Genomic DNA, 14,810 nt, shown 5'->3' on the forward strand with positions numbered 1-14,810 from the left:
CTTAATATTAGGATTTATGATAAATAATGTAATAGTAAAAAAGTTAAATGTTTGCTCAACTCTTTTGTGTTTTTTTAATTTTAGCTTAATCTCAATATTTTTATCATAATTACTGTATTATCAGTAAATACATATTTTTTGGCATTGCATTTTTGACTTTCTTTACATTTAACATTTATTCTTTTCTTCTTTCCATATTTGAGTCACATTTTGACCTTAAACTCAACATTTTTTAAATAAAATATCTATTGGCATAAATATTTTCAACCTTATTTTTGACATTTAGATTTTAATCTTGGCATTATAACTTTTGTTGTAATGTTATAAGAGAGAGAGAGAACTAGAAAATTAAAAGAAAATATTGAATGTAATCTGAGATTTTCTTTGAGTATTTTACTTTTATTTAAAAATATATATCTTAATCTGTTTTATTTTACTTTAATGACACTTTTTCTAGATTTTTCTGCCTTTCTACGGTATTCATTTATTTGAAATGTTACCAAAATTTCAAAGCTTAATCTGAAACTGTGTAACAGAATGATTACTTCATTAATGGTAAAAAAAAAATAAACCTATCCATTTCAACTTTATTATTTACATTTTAAACGATAACTGACCTTAATCTGGACAGTTTGACCTTTACCTACACATGTTAAGTCTCGGCTCCTCCGTCAGCACGTGAGGAAGAAATGAATGAGAAGAGAAAACGGAGCAATCGAGCAGAGAGTGGCTGAAGCAGGAGCAGCAGGGTTAACGGCGCTCAACTCATCTGGACTACCCGGGCTAACTTTAGCTACATGTGCTGAGGTCGATTCCGACTGCAACGATGCCCACGGTTACTTTACCGCCGAAGGAGAATGCTCTCTTCAAGAGGATTTTGGTGAGTTATTCGTTAAATGGCCGCCCGGTTACCAGCAGCCGACTTTTGGGGCTTGATCATCAGTGAGCTGACAGCCGCTTCAGTATGATAGCAAAATGTCATCATTGAGTTAGTTAGCTCGCTAGCTAGCCTGGGCCTTAATATGCGCTGTCACTGCTCTGCGTTCACAGCTGGCAGTGATATTATGACGGTTCTGAAAAATCTTGTTGTTCATATTAAACCACAGCGAGTAGTGCAGCTGTGTGGCTGATGTTATGCACAGTTGACAGTCAGCTAGCGTCAGGCCCCGCTGTTTGTCACAACAAACAGCCTCCATGGAAGCTAACTCGCTAGCCACACGTTAGCCTCCAAGTTAGCTTCCACTTTCTCACCTAATGGCTCACTTCTGAATGTAATGTGGCTTTTGGCTTTTCACTTTTCATCGAATACAGACAGACACGCCATCTATTACATGTCCTGCGTTAGAAACTAGGGCTGCACTAAAGCTTTCGGGAAATTTCGGGGTTCCTAATCGGCTAAAGCTAGTCAGCCTCGCTAGCTGGGCTAAGCGGTCTGTCAGTTGGTGTTGATTAAAGTCTTTTTAGCGCTGTTGCAGCTGCTGTTCGCGATTAAATCAGGGCAGATTGGGGTTGTGCATTTCTTGCACGGAGGCAAAGCACAACCAGGAGCGGTGTGAGCGTGTTTGTAGCGGATTTAGGCCTGTACATCCATCCCTGTTCTCCATGTATGCATCTGCATGTAGCCTCGCTGTGAACTTGTCTGCACGCTGACAGGTGTGGCATAAAATTACTAATCAAGCTTTACTTCGATTTGGTCATAGTTTCACCGAAGGGACTTTTACCGCGCTTTGTGTTGTGTGTGTGTGTGTGTGTATATATTATTGTACTTTAGTGCGGGTATTTGTACAGTAGTGACACACTTTCCAGGAACCAGTGTGTGCAGGTAAATCACCATTATCCGGTTCAAATAAACATGACTGTTTTGAGAGCCGGTGGCTCTGCAGGGAGCCAGATGATGTTGACCTCATTTAGCAGACCGCTACCAATCAGCAGGTCTACAACGGGCTGCATTAAAAAAAAAAGACTGTAATCTGCACTTGAATTTCCAAACTAATCACTTCTGCAAATGGCATTGTGGTGTTGTGTGGTATTAAAGCTATCATTGGTCGTCAAATTGACAATTTTGAATCAATGTTACTATTTTAGTCATTTCTAGAGGGATAAGCACAGTGTGTTTAAGTTTCATAGTAAGTGCTTAATAAGAAGTGTTCAAATCTCCCATACAATTAATTAAGTTAAATTTTGCAGTCTGAAAGCGACTCTAAGCAACCAGCAAAGACTTATTCATTGGCATTTATGATCTCAAATAGCTACAGTTGACAAAATGTAAAACTATAACTTTAAATCATCAGCTGTCAAAACCAGGTACATAATGCCCCCCTCGCAGCTACGAATTAGCGACTGGTCTGTATGCAACTTTGGTTGGGAAACGGCTCAGATTTCACACCCTTAAAAATATGTATGAAGACTGACACCTCAAAGTAATACCATGGGGTGAAGGATGGAAAAGAACAGAATAGTTCTTCTTCACCAATATAATAATCTTTATGAAACTGGAAGATCTACTACATGGTTCTGCACAAGTTATTGCAAATGTACCAGTGTATTAATGCTAGTACAATACAGTCAACAATAATATTATGAATCTCATAATTTCCTGCTGTGGTCCAGGTCTAATGGTGTGGCCAGTATGTACTCCTCATTCTGGTGCTATGTGTTTTCTCTGGCTAAATTTCATCTGTTGTTTAGTTGATTATGTGTAAAATACAAAACAAAAACATTACTGGCAATTATTTGTGCGCCAGTTTGTCAAATAAACATCAGTGTGACTTTAGCAGCATTAAGAGTATTGCAGAAAAAATAAGCGAAATCAGACAATCGTATTTCTCCTTTTAAAAAATAATGTAAAATTTGGGTTTGGTTTCTTGTTGGGTTCTTCTCCGGCTCTTGTTAGGAGTGCACAGAAAAATACTTTATTTCTAATTTTCGAAAGTTGATCTGCAGCACAATATTGGATGAACAGGATGCTTGTAATAAGTTTTAGAACATATAGAATTTTTTTGTGTTTAAAGTTGGATGTTCCACTATCAGCGTGTTATTTTATTTTGTTTTTTTAAGTTTTTCCACCAGCTGATAGACAGTTAAAGCAGTCTATCGGCTGCTTTAACTGTTGCAGGTTAGCTTTTATCATTCGGCCTTGCACATTTACGTGAAACAAAATTACAATTTGGTTAAGAACGGCACAGCTATATAGTATTTCTGTTGTGCACAATAAAAATGTGATGACAATGAATCAACATTAAAGCTCTGGGTTGTGAAGCAGAGGTGATGTAGCATGACTAGCCAACAAGCTGCAGTGGCTGATTTCTAAACTTTTCTGTTTCAACAATAAACTGTTCGATGAAATCGTACTCAGGCGTGAAAGTTCACATATTTACCTATTTTCAGTTTCAATGAGCTGAATCAGCTGTTTGGGCATAGATATGTAGGGAGCAATTTAAGGAAAACTTCATTGTTTTATACATGAGGCATGTCTGCATTTTAATTTGTGTGCAGGAGAACGAGCGAGACTTTCAGCAGATAACAGGAAGGCTAAAGAGAGTACAGGAACATTGCTGTGTTTCATCCATTTGTTGCTTCAAACTTTTGGTTGTTTTAAAATGTGAACTCCATTATCGTGTTTAAAGACATTGGTAAAACCAGCAAATACTGGCTTTCTGATCCCAATGTCATTAATGACAACTCATTCCTAAAATTATTTGATCTTATTTTCTGCTGCATAACTATGTTCAGATGCTTATCAATAGAACGAAGAAAAGTGTCTGATCTCACAAATGGTTTCCTGAATTTAGCTGCAACATTAATTAAACTGAACATTTCTGCAATATGAAATGCTCCGTTTAATTAATGGTTAAGAAAGGCACAGCATTACAGTATAGTACCATGCTTCCAGCCAGCATGGTATGAAGTGCTTAGTAACATTAAAGCTTGTTGTGGAAGAGCTTTTTCTCTCTTTCAGTCTGACTTCCTGTTACACAGAATGTGGTGTCATCGCTGAAAACAGGCTTTGAAAAGTTTAGTCAGAATCAAATGTTGGCACCGGCAGAGAGCCCCTGCAGCCTCGAGACGCATGCTCCGACAGATTTTCTCTCCAACTCCGGGGGCCGAGTTATTTTTATAAGGAGCATGCCGAGAGGGCACAGCTGGTTGCGTTAATGTTGCTGAATTTGTTTTAAAATGCGGCGTCATCAACGTTTGTGGCTTTTTTTTTTCTTTTCTTTTGTTAAAATAAAAATGATTTGTAATGTGAAATTTCACCAATTCTGCAGGATTCTTAACTTCTATGTAATTGTAAAGCTTTTAGAGAAGTTCCTCTGTTTAAGAGGAAGTGTGTTTTTACAGATTATATATTATATTATTGTCATATGACTTTATGGGAACTCTAATTTGTACAGCGAAAAACATATTTCAGTCCAACAGCTCTTTTTGGGATATGTCAGCTGTTCATGCATAAAGCAGGATCGCAGTGGATATTCAGAAATTTATTCGTCCAGCACAAGCAAATGTAGAGAAAAAAATATCAAAGCCACAACTGTCAGAAAAACCTGCACTATCCATTTTTATTTGTCTACCCCACATGTTGACATGACATTTTGTCATAAACAAGCTCATGTTCCAGCCAACTGTGGCATGCGAAGCTCATGTCGTCCTCCTTCTTCCTTTTTGTTTAATTTTAGCGGTTTGTGGGTCAGTGAAATGCCATCTGCCACATTAGCTCTTCCTCTCTTACACAAAACGCCGTTGTCTCGCCCAACAGCCACTAATCAGCTTAGCAGCAGAGGCGATGTGGCGTTTGTTCAACGGCATCCCTAGATAAAGCTTCAGGGCAAAACGCTGCGCGTTTCTAAACCTCTGCGTATCAATAAAAGGAGAAATGTTTTTTCCTACTAATGGGAGGAATAGTAATGTAAATGTAATGACAGTTGTTTCCAAATTAATTAGATTATCGTCAAAGAAATAATTAATTTACAGAAAATCACATGTAGGTTCATCAGAGACATCCATCAAGCATTTATTTCTCATAATTTAAAAATAAAAACATTACAGCACATCAGTAAAATTGATTTTCAACACAGAAGTGTTTGTTTTAAAATTTTATGTGCATTTAATTATTGGTTGGTCCTTTTGCATGAATTGCTGCATCAGTGCAGAGTGGCATGGAGGTGATCAGGCTGCGGCGCTGCTGAGGTTTTAAAGAAGGTTTGATAGCGATCTTAAGTTTGCGTTGCTGGGCCTGGTGTCGCTAATTTTCATCTGCAAACTACTTTATAGCTTCTCTATGAGGTTGTTGCAACATTTTCAGGCCAAGCACAGTGATACCATGTACATTGGAGCAGATATTGTTGCTTTTTGGCAGTGTGGTGAGGCACTGATTCCTGGTGGAAGATTAAATCTCCATAAAGCTTGTCAGCAGAAGCAAGCAGGAAGTGTTTTAAGAGTTCCTGGCAGACGGATGCAGCGCTCTGGGATCAGCCAGCTTCTTTGGCGTGGCTTCCTCGTGTAAGGTGTCGGTGACTTTCCTGCTGGATCACTGTCAACCTAGCAGTCATCAGCCCCATTATGTTTAGTCATCATTTCTCATTTTAAAATGTTTTACATTTTTTTTATTGCTTGTGCACAATCTAACTTTCTGAGGAACTTAATTTGGTGTTTGCATTATCTGTAATCAATAACCATCAAAATGAACAGAAGTAGATGCTTGAAATGCAACATAGTGTGTGTGTGAAGATGATGTTTTGCCTAAAATTGAATTTCTGAGATAATTAAACTATTAAGTGAGCGTTCTAATCTTCTGAGATGCCGTAAAGTGTGAAGCACATATGAGAGGTGGAAAACGCTCATCAGTTTTTCTGTGGATTTCTTTGAGGTTTAAGTTCAGAAAGTAATTTCACTTTTAATTTGACTTCTTAGGCAAAACTTTAGCACCATTTTGAAAGTTTTAGTGTAGATATCAGTGTCGTCTCTGGAGCCTAAGGTCTTTTCTCCCTCTGTCCTTCCACAGCGATGTTACGAGCACAAACAGTACAGAAATGGGCTCAAGTTCTGCAAACAGATCCTGTCCAACTCCAAATTTGCAGAACATGGAGGTAAGAAAAGTGTTGTCTGATAGAAATGTTCCCCTCACTGTTTTCTTCACTCTTTGCCGTGTCATATTCCTGCTGCAGAGACGCTGGCAATGAAGGGCTTGACCCTCAACTGCCTGGGGAAGAAGGAGGAGGCCTACGACCTGGTGAGGAGAGGCCTTCGCAACGACCTCAAGAGCCACGTCTGTATCCTAATTCATGTAAAGCCGTGAGGCGCGTTCGGTCTCTACCCTGCGTGTTATGCAACAGAACCGTTGGGTTGAATTCTTCTTGCTGCGCATCCTGTCAACACAGCTCAGCTTCGGCCTCTCCTGTCATTCTGAGGCCGGTGTAAAATCTGTGCACTCTCTGTGCAGATAAGGGTTACCTCAGCAACACCCTATCTCTGAGCGGACTCGCTGGTATCTCTGTAGCTTCAGTCTGCTCTTATCTCGAGTAAGTAGCTGCGTGTGGAATGGACCAAAAGGAATGCTAACCCTAACCCAAAGTCCCTTAATTAATGTGATCTGTTGCAGTGATTTAGTTGATTTAATGTGGTTTATTTTATTAATTCACCAGGTATTATTACTTCATATCATTACATGGTTTAGTCTTCACTTACTTATTTGGCAAAGCAATTAGAGACAGTTTGAATTATTTATTCTCATCAGTTGAATCAGTTGATTTTGAAATATTTGGTTCACTGATAGTCTGGATAAAAGTCAATTCTGTATTTACAAACTTTATTCCTCAGGATTGCCTAACTATTACATTCTTTCTACATTCCTTTTTTAATTCCTATACCCTTGCTTCCATCTTTCCTTCTCTGCTGCCTTATTTTCTTGGTCTCCTCATTTGTTGCGCATTTAAATTCCCCCTTATGTCATTCCTTCCTTCCTGATTTTATTCCAAATATTTAAAACCTTAATTCAATAATTCTTTAGTGAATTTGTGGTACTTTTTGACAGTTATACTTAAAAAAATAGACTGAAAACTTGTGAAAAGTATTGGAATTGGACCTGAAAAATGTGTTGGGACAGTGTTGATTAAAAGGCTGTGCTTTGACAGGCCCACTTCCCTGACCGTAGTGCCCTGATGCTTACAGTTTGTCTCCTGGCCTCAGATGCTTTGGACGAACAGTGTGTGCTCTTTCCTTAACTCCACCCCCCGCGTCGCAGGCTGGCACGTCTACGGTTTACTGCAGCGCTCCGACAAGAAGTACGACGAGGCCATCAAGTGTTACCGCAACGCTTTGAAGTGGGATAAGGACAACCTGCAGATCCTCAGAGATCTGTCACTGCTGCAGATCCAGATGAGGGACCTCGAGGGATACAGGGTGAGGCGGACCGGCCAAATCAAATCCTCTAGAGCCCAGCTAGTCTGTTGTGAGAAATAAGCTGGAAAAATGTTTGACCTTTGGCTTGGGTTAAACAAAATAATAATAATAATAAATTGTTGGCAAAGAAAGATTGTTTGTTTGTTTGATTCGTCACCATGCCATAGGCCCTTCAAGACTTCAGTGTGTTAGTCCTCAAATTTCATGATTATCTCAGCCTGGTGAGTGAGTGAATGGAATGCTGAGATAAATGTTGGATTGAAGGGATTAAAAATATGAATGAAATTGTAAAAAGCTTCTCTCTGAAAGGCTTTAGAGCAAACCTGACTCAGCAAAATGCTCCACACTCAGGGGTCAGCAACCTTTTCCATTCAAAGAGCCACTTTTTTCCTCGCTGCTACAAAATAAAACTCACATGGAGTGGCAAAAAAACATTGTTTTTGAAATATTTCTACAGGAAATGTTTTATTATGAAAGTTAACAAAATTAAACTAAAATGTATTTTTGTTTTCAAATTTTAGAACCAAATCCTGTGTTACAAATTGGGGAGGTGGGGTGATTTTGTAGAATAAAGTGAGCCTTTTCTATAAATATGGAAAATGAAGATGGGTAGCATACTTACCTTTTTAAAGCCTATTGTATAAATTACTTATGAAAAAACTCCTGTAACGATTATTTCTTACTGTGCAATCAAAAACCTTTTATTTTGGTTTTTAAGAACCACAGTGGACACTGCCACAAACCCCTTTTTTTCACTCCTTGCTCTTTTCCTCCTCCAAATATAAAATAATTACACGTATCAGAACTCAAAGTTGAAGAAGACATAAATATTTTCTTTGTTTCCGTAGGAGACGAGGTACCAGCTCCTGCAGCTGCGCCCCGCCCAGCGGGCCTCTTGGATCGGATACGCCATCGCCTATCACCTTCTTGAAGATTATGAAATGGCTGCAAAAATCATTGAAGAGTTCAGGAAAACACAGCAGGTGAGATGCAATGAAGGCTGTGTGAACGAGGGGCTGCTCTGTAAGACGAGAACGGAGTTTGCTGACAGATTTTGTCATGCTGTGTTTGACAGCTGCTGTTTAATTCACATAAGAGTTTTTTTCTCTGCTTAAATACCAGACTCTGAAATCTGACCAGCAGTGGAGCTTTACCCTCTTTGTCTGATGAGATTAGCCTGCTTCCTGCCTTTGTGCCCTCGGTGTAGCACGACAAGCAGACGCCGTTGTAAACTTGTTCGCAGTTTCCCGTCCGGCACAAAGGCAGCCAGCGGCTTCCACGGGTTTCCATAGGTACCAGTCAGTTAAAAACTCACATAGGCCTTTCCCTGCTTGCTTCCGCCCAGACGTCTCCGGACAAGGTGGACTACGAGTACAGCGAGCTGCTGCTGTACCAGAACCAGGTGCTGAGAGAGGCCGGTCTGTACAAGGAGGCCCTCGATCATCTGTCCAACTACGAGAAGCAGATCTGTGACAAACTTGCCGTGGAGGAGACGCGAGGTGAGTCTCCCCCTGCCTTGCAAAAGTATTCACACCTTCAGTTTGCAGCCAAAGGTGCTCCAATCAGGTGAGACCATGGTGGTGGCAGCATCATGCTGTGGGGACGTTTTTGTGTGTTTGAATTTCAGTCACTTTGTTCCGCTGTGGACCAACAGCAGCTACTGGTTTGGGTTTTGCTGCCCAACATGAGGAGCAAGCGAGTACGGCAGGCCGTATTTAAAATGTAGCTGTTTCACATTCCTAAATATTTGAAATAAAGAATTTGTCCGGGCATATAGGGATAGAGATGTCAAATATCTCTCCAAAAAAGTGTCAAATATTTCCTCAATTATCATTTTCTTAATTTGTACTGTTCCCACTAATGTATCCCACACTACTGTTTACAGTCAGTTCAGTAATCTTGAAAGCATTTAAGCATTTCTGCCAGTTTTTAACTTTTCTCTGTTTGAAACATTATTTCACATTTTCTCCTACTTAAATATAAGATCAAATATATCTGGTTTTTCAGGATTGAATCTGCCCACCTTGATTTACAAGATGTACAATATTATTATTAAATATTCAGCTCTATGATGTATGATATTAGATTGTTTTGGGTCATTATCTCACATCTCTCAAACACAGTTAATTTAAACAGGAACATGTTGTGCAACTTGAATAACTGTCCACTGTGAAACATGTAACTGCATGGAAAAAAAGTAAAAGGATATTTGTTCTTCACATTTTCAAGGAAAACCTGCAACTAATTTGTTCAGTCCAGTAAAACTTGACAGTCTTGGTAGAGAAACTACAATCATTTTAATGTTCAACATGAGAAATAAAATCTGGTCTTGTCAGCTTTGGCTGACAGATATTTGGTCAAAAGCCCAACAATGGAGGCGTGGCCAACTCCAGTCATGAAGAGGCGGCGTCCTGCGTGATTTGCACTTTTACAGCATGACAGCATGGAAGATGTTTCTAATATAAATTTGCGCCGAGCTGAGCTGTCGTGTTCCTGCAGGAGAGTTGCTGCTGAAGTTGGAGCGTCTGGACGAAGCCACAGAGGTCTACAGGCGTCTGCAGGAGAGAAACCCGGAGAACTGGTCCTATTACCACGGCCTGGAGAAAGCCCTGAAACCCAGTAGGATATATCTGGGAGTTGGACATCACAGTTAACCACTCTGGTTTTATGAGACGCAGCTAAATTTTGTTTCTTTCATCAGGCAGCGTTGAGGAAAGACTCAAGATCTATGAAGAAACCTGGGAGAAGTTTCCTAAGGGCCTGGTTCCTTGCAGGCTGCCACTTAACTTCCTCTCAGGTACATCTAATAATGCACCCACTTTTGTTTAAACTAGATCATTTTAGAAACTCTTTAAAGTGCTATCTAGATTTACTGATTCCTTTTTTTTTTTTTTAAAACTGAATGTTTCTTTATGCGCAGGTGAGAAGTTCAGGGAGTGCCTGGATAGATACCTGAGGATGAACTTCAGTAAAGGCTGCCCGCCTGTCTTCACCACGCTCAAGTCGCTGTACGGTGACAAAGAAAAGGTGAGATATTGCAGCAAGAGATGAAATGATTGTGAAACCGAAAGGATTAAAGGAAACATGATTCACTTTTCTCTCTGCCATTGAGATCATCTTTGTTCTTTCTCTTCTCAGGTGGCAATTATAGAGGAATTAGTGGTCAGCTATGAAACGTCGTTGAAAAGCTGTCGAATGTTCAGCCAGAACGGTAAGCGGGAAGTAATTTAATTAATACATTTTGACAAAAACGTGTGTTAAGATGTTTTCACTGCTTCAGATGACGGTAAGGAGGAGCCTCCCACCACGCTGCTCTGGGTGCAGTACTTCCTTGCTCAGCACTACGACATGATCGGTCAGCAGACCCTGGCTCTCGAACACATCAACACCGCCATCGAGAGCACGCCCACGCTCATCGAACTCTTCCTCATCAAAGCCAAGATCTACAAGGTAGCAAAACGTCACGCCACACGTCTGGGAATGTGTGTGTGTTTCAGTCGAGGGCTGCTACTGCTGCTCTCTTGCCCCGAGTGACAGTCTTCTTCCCTGACGCAGCATGCTGGGAACATCAGAGAGGCGGCTCAGTGGATGGACGAGGCCCAGGCTCTGGACACCGCCGACCGGTTCATCAACTCCAAGTGTGCCAAGTACATGCTGAAGGCGGGCATGATCAAAGAGGCGGAGGAGATGTGCTCCAAGTTCACACGGGTGAGAAATATCAAGAGGTTGCTGGCTTGTTGCAGACATGTTTAGTCATTAGTTTTTATCCAAATGTGAGCTGAGAAGCTCACTACTCATTGGCTTTGCCTCTGTTAAGACAATGGATGTAATTACTATATTTTTCTGAAAAGGTTGCAATAGGGTCCAAAATGATTTGAATATAAAGTGTTTTTCTTTTCTATTGAAATTACAGCGTGGTGATTAGGGTTGAAGTGATTAATCAGATTAATTGTGATGAATTGATTATTGCAATAATCATCAACTAAATTAGTAATCAGTTGCTATCTAGAGTGTAGACTCTTTAAAAAAGCCATTTGCTATTCAGAGCAGTAGGTAATCCAAAACTACAAAAATACATGCATTTTGCATTTAAGAACTCTTCAATGTACCATTGTTTTTAATTCGATCAATCGCCAGAATAATCGATCATTAAATAATCATTAGTTGCGTCCCTAATCGGATAACTCTATTGAAAAGCTGCCCTTTGTGTTGTACCAGCTTTACTTTGGATGTTCTCCCAGAGTGAACTGACTCGACAGTCACCCTCTGCGGGGATTACATCTGCTCTGATCTGCCTGTGTCTCTCATGTTCCCCCAGGAGGGAGCGTCGGCGGTGGAGAACCTGAACGAGATGCAGTGCATGTGGTTCCAGACCGAATGTGCGCTCGCCTACAAAACCATGAACAAGTTTGGAGAAGCCCTGAAGAAGTGTCACGAGATCGAGAGGGTTAGTCTTTACTCCAGCTGTTTCCTGCCGCTTCATCGAGCTTCACTCTTCTGTGTGAGCTAAAACTCTTCTTCGTTGCTCTGATTAGCATTTTGTGGAGATCACAGACGACCAGTTCGACTTCCACACCTACTGCATGAGGAAGATGACGCTACGCTCCTACGTGGACCTCCTGAAGCTGGAGGATGTTCTCCGCATGCATCCGTTCTACTACAAGGCTGCCACCACGGCGATCCAGATTTACCTGAGCCTCCATGACAATCCCCTGACGGACGACAGCAAAGAGCTGCAGGCGGACACGGGTGAGGAAAAAAAAAATCAGGCCGAGATCATTGTTCACACTCATTCTTCCAAACAGTTCAGCAAACAAAGGCTGAAAATGTTAGATTCAGCTTTAAGTCCTCTTTGCGCCTTTATTCTCCAGCCAACCTGTCTGATAAAGAGCTGAAGAAGCTGAGGAACAAACAGCGAAGAGCCCAGAAGAAGGCACAGCTGGAGGAAGAGAAGAAGAACGCAGAGAAGGAGAAGCAGCTGAAGAACCAGAAGAAGAAGAAGGAGGATGATGACGAGGAAATCGGAGGGCCAAAAGAGGAGCTCATTCCTGAGAAACTGGTCAAGGTCGGTGACGGAACAAAAAGGGAGCAGATTATCAGAAACTGATGGTGATATTAATGTGATTATTGGTTCTGTCCTTTTGCAGGTAGAAAATCCGCTGGAGGAAGCAGTCAAGTTCCTGACGCCGCTGAAGCACCTGGTTAAAGACAAGATTGAGACTCACCTGTTGGCCTTTGAGATTTACTTCAGGAAAGGTTGGCTAGCCGCCTTTTCTCCTCCTACTGCTTTAAAAGCTTCTTCTCTTTCACCCTTTGCTAATCTGTGCTCTCCTTGTAGAAAAATCCCTGTTGATGCTCCAGTCGGTGAAGAGAGCCCTCAGCATCGATCCGGACCACCCGTGGCTTCACCAGTGTCTGGTGCGCTTCTTTAAAGGAGGTAAGGCCCAGTTTCTAGTTCTGTTGCTTCGTAGCGAAAATTTCTTCGCCTCTGCAGTGACCACCGTGTCTCATCTTCTGTCTTCCTTCAGTTTCGGAGAGCAAGGAACTGCCGGACATGGTCAGGACGGTGCTGAAGCAGGAAATCACCCGGCTGTTTGGAGACAGCAACGCTAAGAGCTTCAACCAGGCCTACCTCACCAAGCACTCCGACTCCATACCACACCGACTGGCTGGTGAGCAAATGTCATGTGAATGTGTTAGCATGTAGCCCGTCAGTGCTGGAGTTGGATACAAATATGTAGAACGGCGACATTAGAGCCAGTTTGATGTTGTGTTATTTAGTAACAATGCTGCTCCCTCGTGGTTCTTTATTGAATTGTAATCCGATCGTTGTGTCCTTTTGTTTCCGTTTGGCTCAATGTACAAAAGATATCAGAGTGAAACTGAAACTTAGTTCAGGTCTCTTGTCTGTGATCTAAAATATGCTTCTTGCGAAATATTTTTCTGCTTTAAGGCAAAACTTAGACAAGTATCTGTAATGTCATTGGTGAGGGCAGCGTATTGTAGAATCAAATATTATTCCACTTCATGCGAGTTTGTTCACTGCACCGACTCTACAAAGTTTAAAACTTGAGGATCAGAGGCTCAATGCAGAAGAAACAGCTGCTCTGTGTTACAAACACAGCGTTGCCTTCCCTCAAAGTCACGTTGTCTTCGTCCTGCAGCTGCTAAGATGATGGTGTATCTGGACTCGTCAACGGAAGCGAAAGCAGCAGAACTGGCCACATCACTGGACGAGTCGCTCAACAACAGAACTATACAAGTACGTATTCACTTGGTTCCAAATAAGATTCTACTTTTGATATCTTTCAGTAACACAATTTACACTGTTACTCTACTAATTTAAGTAGTTTCTAATCATTTTTTTAAAAGATTCTTTTTTATTAATTACTCTTAATATTTTTTGCATAAGAAGAAGCAAGACTAGCATTTTACCATTTTTTGGCACAAAATAAATGAATTATGATATTGGGCTAACGTTGCATCCCTGAATAATTTGGAGCTGCTTCCTCATTTCTCCTGTATCTGTCTCCTCATTTGAAACACAGACCTGCACAGAAGTCCTGGATTGTCTTCGGAGCGGCTCGCTGGGAGACTGTAAAGAACATGCGGAGTCGTACCGTGCCGAGTGTCACAAGCTTTACCCCTATACGTTAGCTTTCATGCCCCCCGGCTACGAGGAGAACACAAAGATGGCGAATGGAGACGTTTCCACAGAAACGGAGGAGCTAGCCAACGAGATGTAAGCGCTGCAGAAGAGCAGCGGATAAGAAAAGGAGTTGGGCTGAGCACAGAGCCTTGTGGTACGCCAGGCAGCCATTGTTTTTCTTTCTTTTCTTTTTTTTTTTTCTTTTTTTTTTTTTAAAGAGCCAGAAACAGGAAGCAAAAGGGGGGGTGTTCGGTTCTCTGGCTCAGCTTAATCTGGTCTGACCTGGCATGGCTTGGCTCTCTCCCATGTGGGTGAACTTCAGGACTGTGTGGGTGTGTGTGCTGAGTGTGTGCGTATGTATTTGTCGGTTAAAAGGGGGGAAAAAGAGGAAGATGACGGAGCAAACATTTTACTTTTTAACAGTCTGCAACCAAGTTGAACTTGAATCGTGAAACAGATGGGTGAAACTGTGACACAAAGACACACATTGCTGGTTTTGACTCGGGTTGTTGAATTACAGCCACTTGAGTTGGGACTCCAAACAAACATCTATAGCATAACAGTGTTCCCTTATTTTAAAAAGAATATCTCATTTATATGGAAACGAGACACAGCCGTCGCTCCATGATGTGGGACGGAGTGGATCTGGTCTCTGGTCTGTAGCCAGCTGAACATTAATCAATCTGAGGACATCCAGCGGCTGCAGACGCATCTGGATCTGCTCTAAAACTCACTTCAGCATCTGTGGAGAGTTGGGAGAAAG

The 14,810-nt window shown here is 41.3% G+C and overlaps 1 protein-coding gene across 1 annotated transcript; it reads left to right on the forward strand.

The window, feature by feature from the left end:
- The first annotated feature begins 674 nt into the window (after positions 1 to 674).
- naa15 (N(alpha)-acetyltransferase 15, NatA auxiliary subunit) lies at positions 675 to 14,240 on the forward strand. Its single transcript, XM_005803018.3, has 20 exons — positions 675 to 880; positions 6,002 to 6,086; positions 6,165 to 6,269; positions 7,241 to 7,398; positions 8,247 to 8,381; positions 8,744 to 8,897; positions 9,898 to 10,017; positions 10,100 to 10,195; positions 10,319 to 10,425; positions 10,537 to 10,609; positions 10,679 to 10,848; positions 10,954 to 11,106; positions 11,717 to 11,845; positions 11,934 to 12,147; positions 12,270 to 12,463; positions 12,546 to 12,654; positions 12,737 to 12,835; positions 12,927 to 13,070; positions 13,563 to 13,660; positions 13,947 to 14,240. The coding sequence occupies exons 1-20, from the start codon at positions 827 to 829 to the stop codon at positions 14,142 to 14,144; spliced, it is 2,595 nt and encodes an 864-aa protein (XP_005803075.1). The 5' UTR covers positions 675 to 826; the 3' UTR covers positions 14,145 to 14,240.
- The last annotated feature ends 570 nt before the right edge of the window (positions 14,241 to 14,810 follow it).

Source organism: Xiphophorus maculatus, chromosome 5, assembly GCF_002775205.1.
Source record: "Xiphophorus maculatus strain JP 163 A chromosome 5, X_maculatus-5.0-male, whole genome shotgun sequence".
In the NCBI taxonomy this organism is placed as follows: domain Eukaryota; kingdom Metazoa; phylum Chordata; class Actinopteri; order Cyprinodontiformes; family Poeciliidae; genus Xiphophorus; species Xiphophorus maculatus.

What these genes read in the sequence shown, in the direction of transcription:
- naa15 (XM_005803018.3), top strand. Translation starts at nt 827, where the DNA reads ATGCCCACGGTTACTTTACCGCCGAAGGAGAATGCTCTCTTCAAGAGG. An exon ending in TGTACGGTGACAAAGAAAAG is followed by an intron (nt 10,426 to 10,536) that starts GTGAGATATTGC and finishes TTCTCTTCTCAG; the next exon opens with GTGGCAATTATAGAGGAATT. An exon ending in TGAGATTTACTTCAGGAAAG is followed by an intron (nt 12,655 to 12,736) that starts GTTGGCTAGCCG and finishes CTCTCCTTGTAG; the next exon opens with AAAAATCCCTGTTGATGCTC.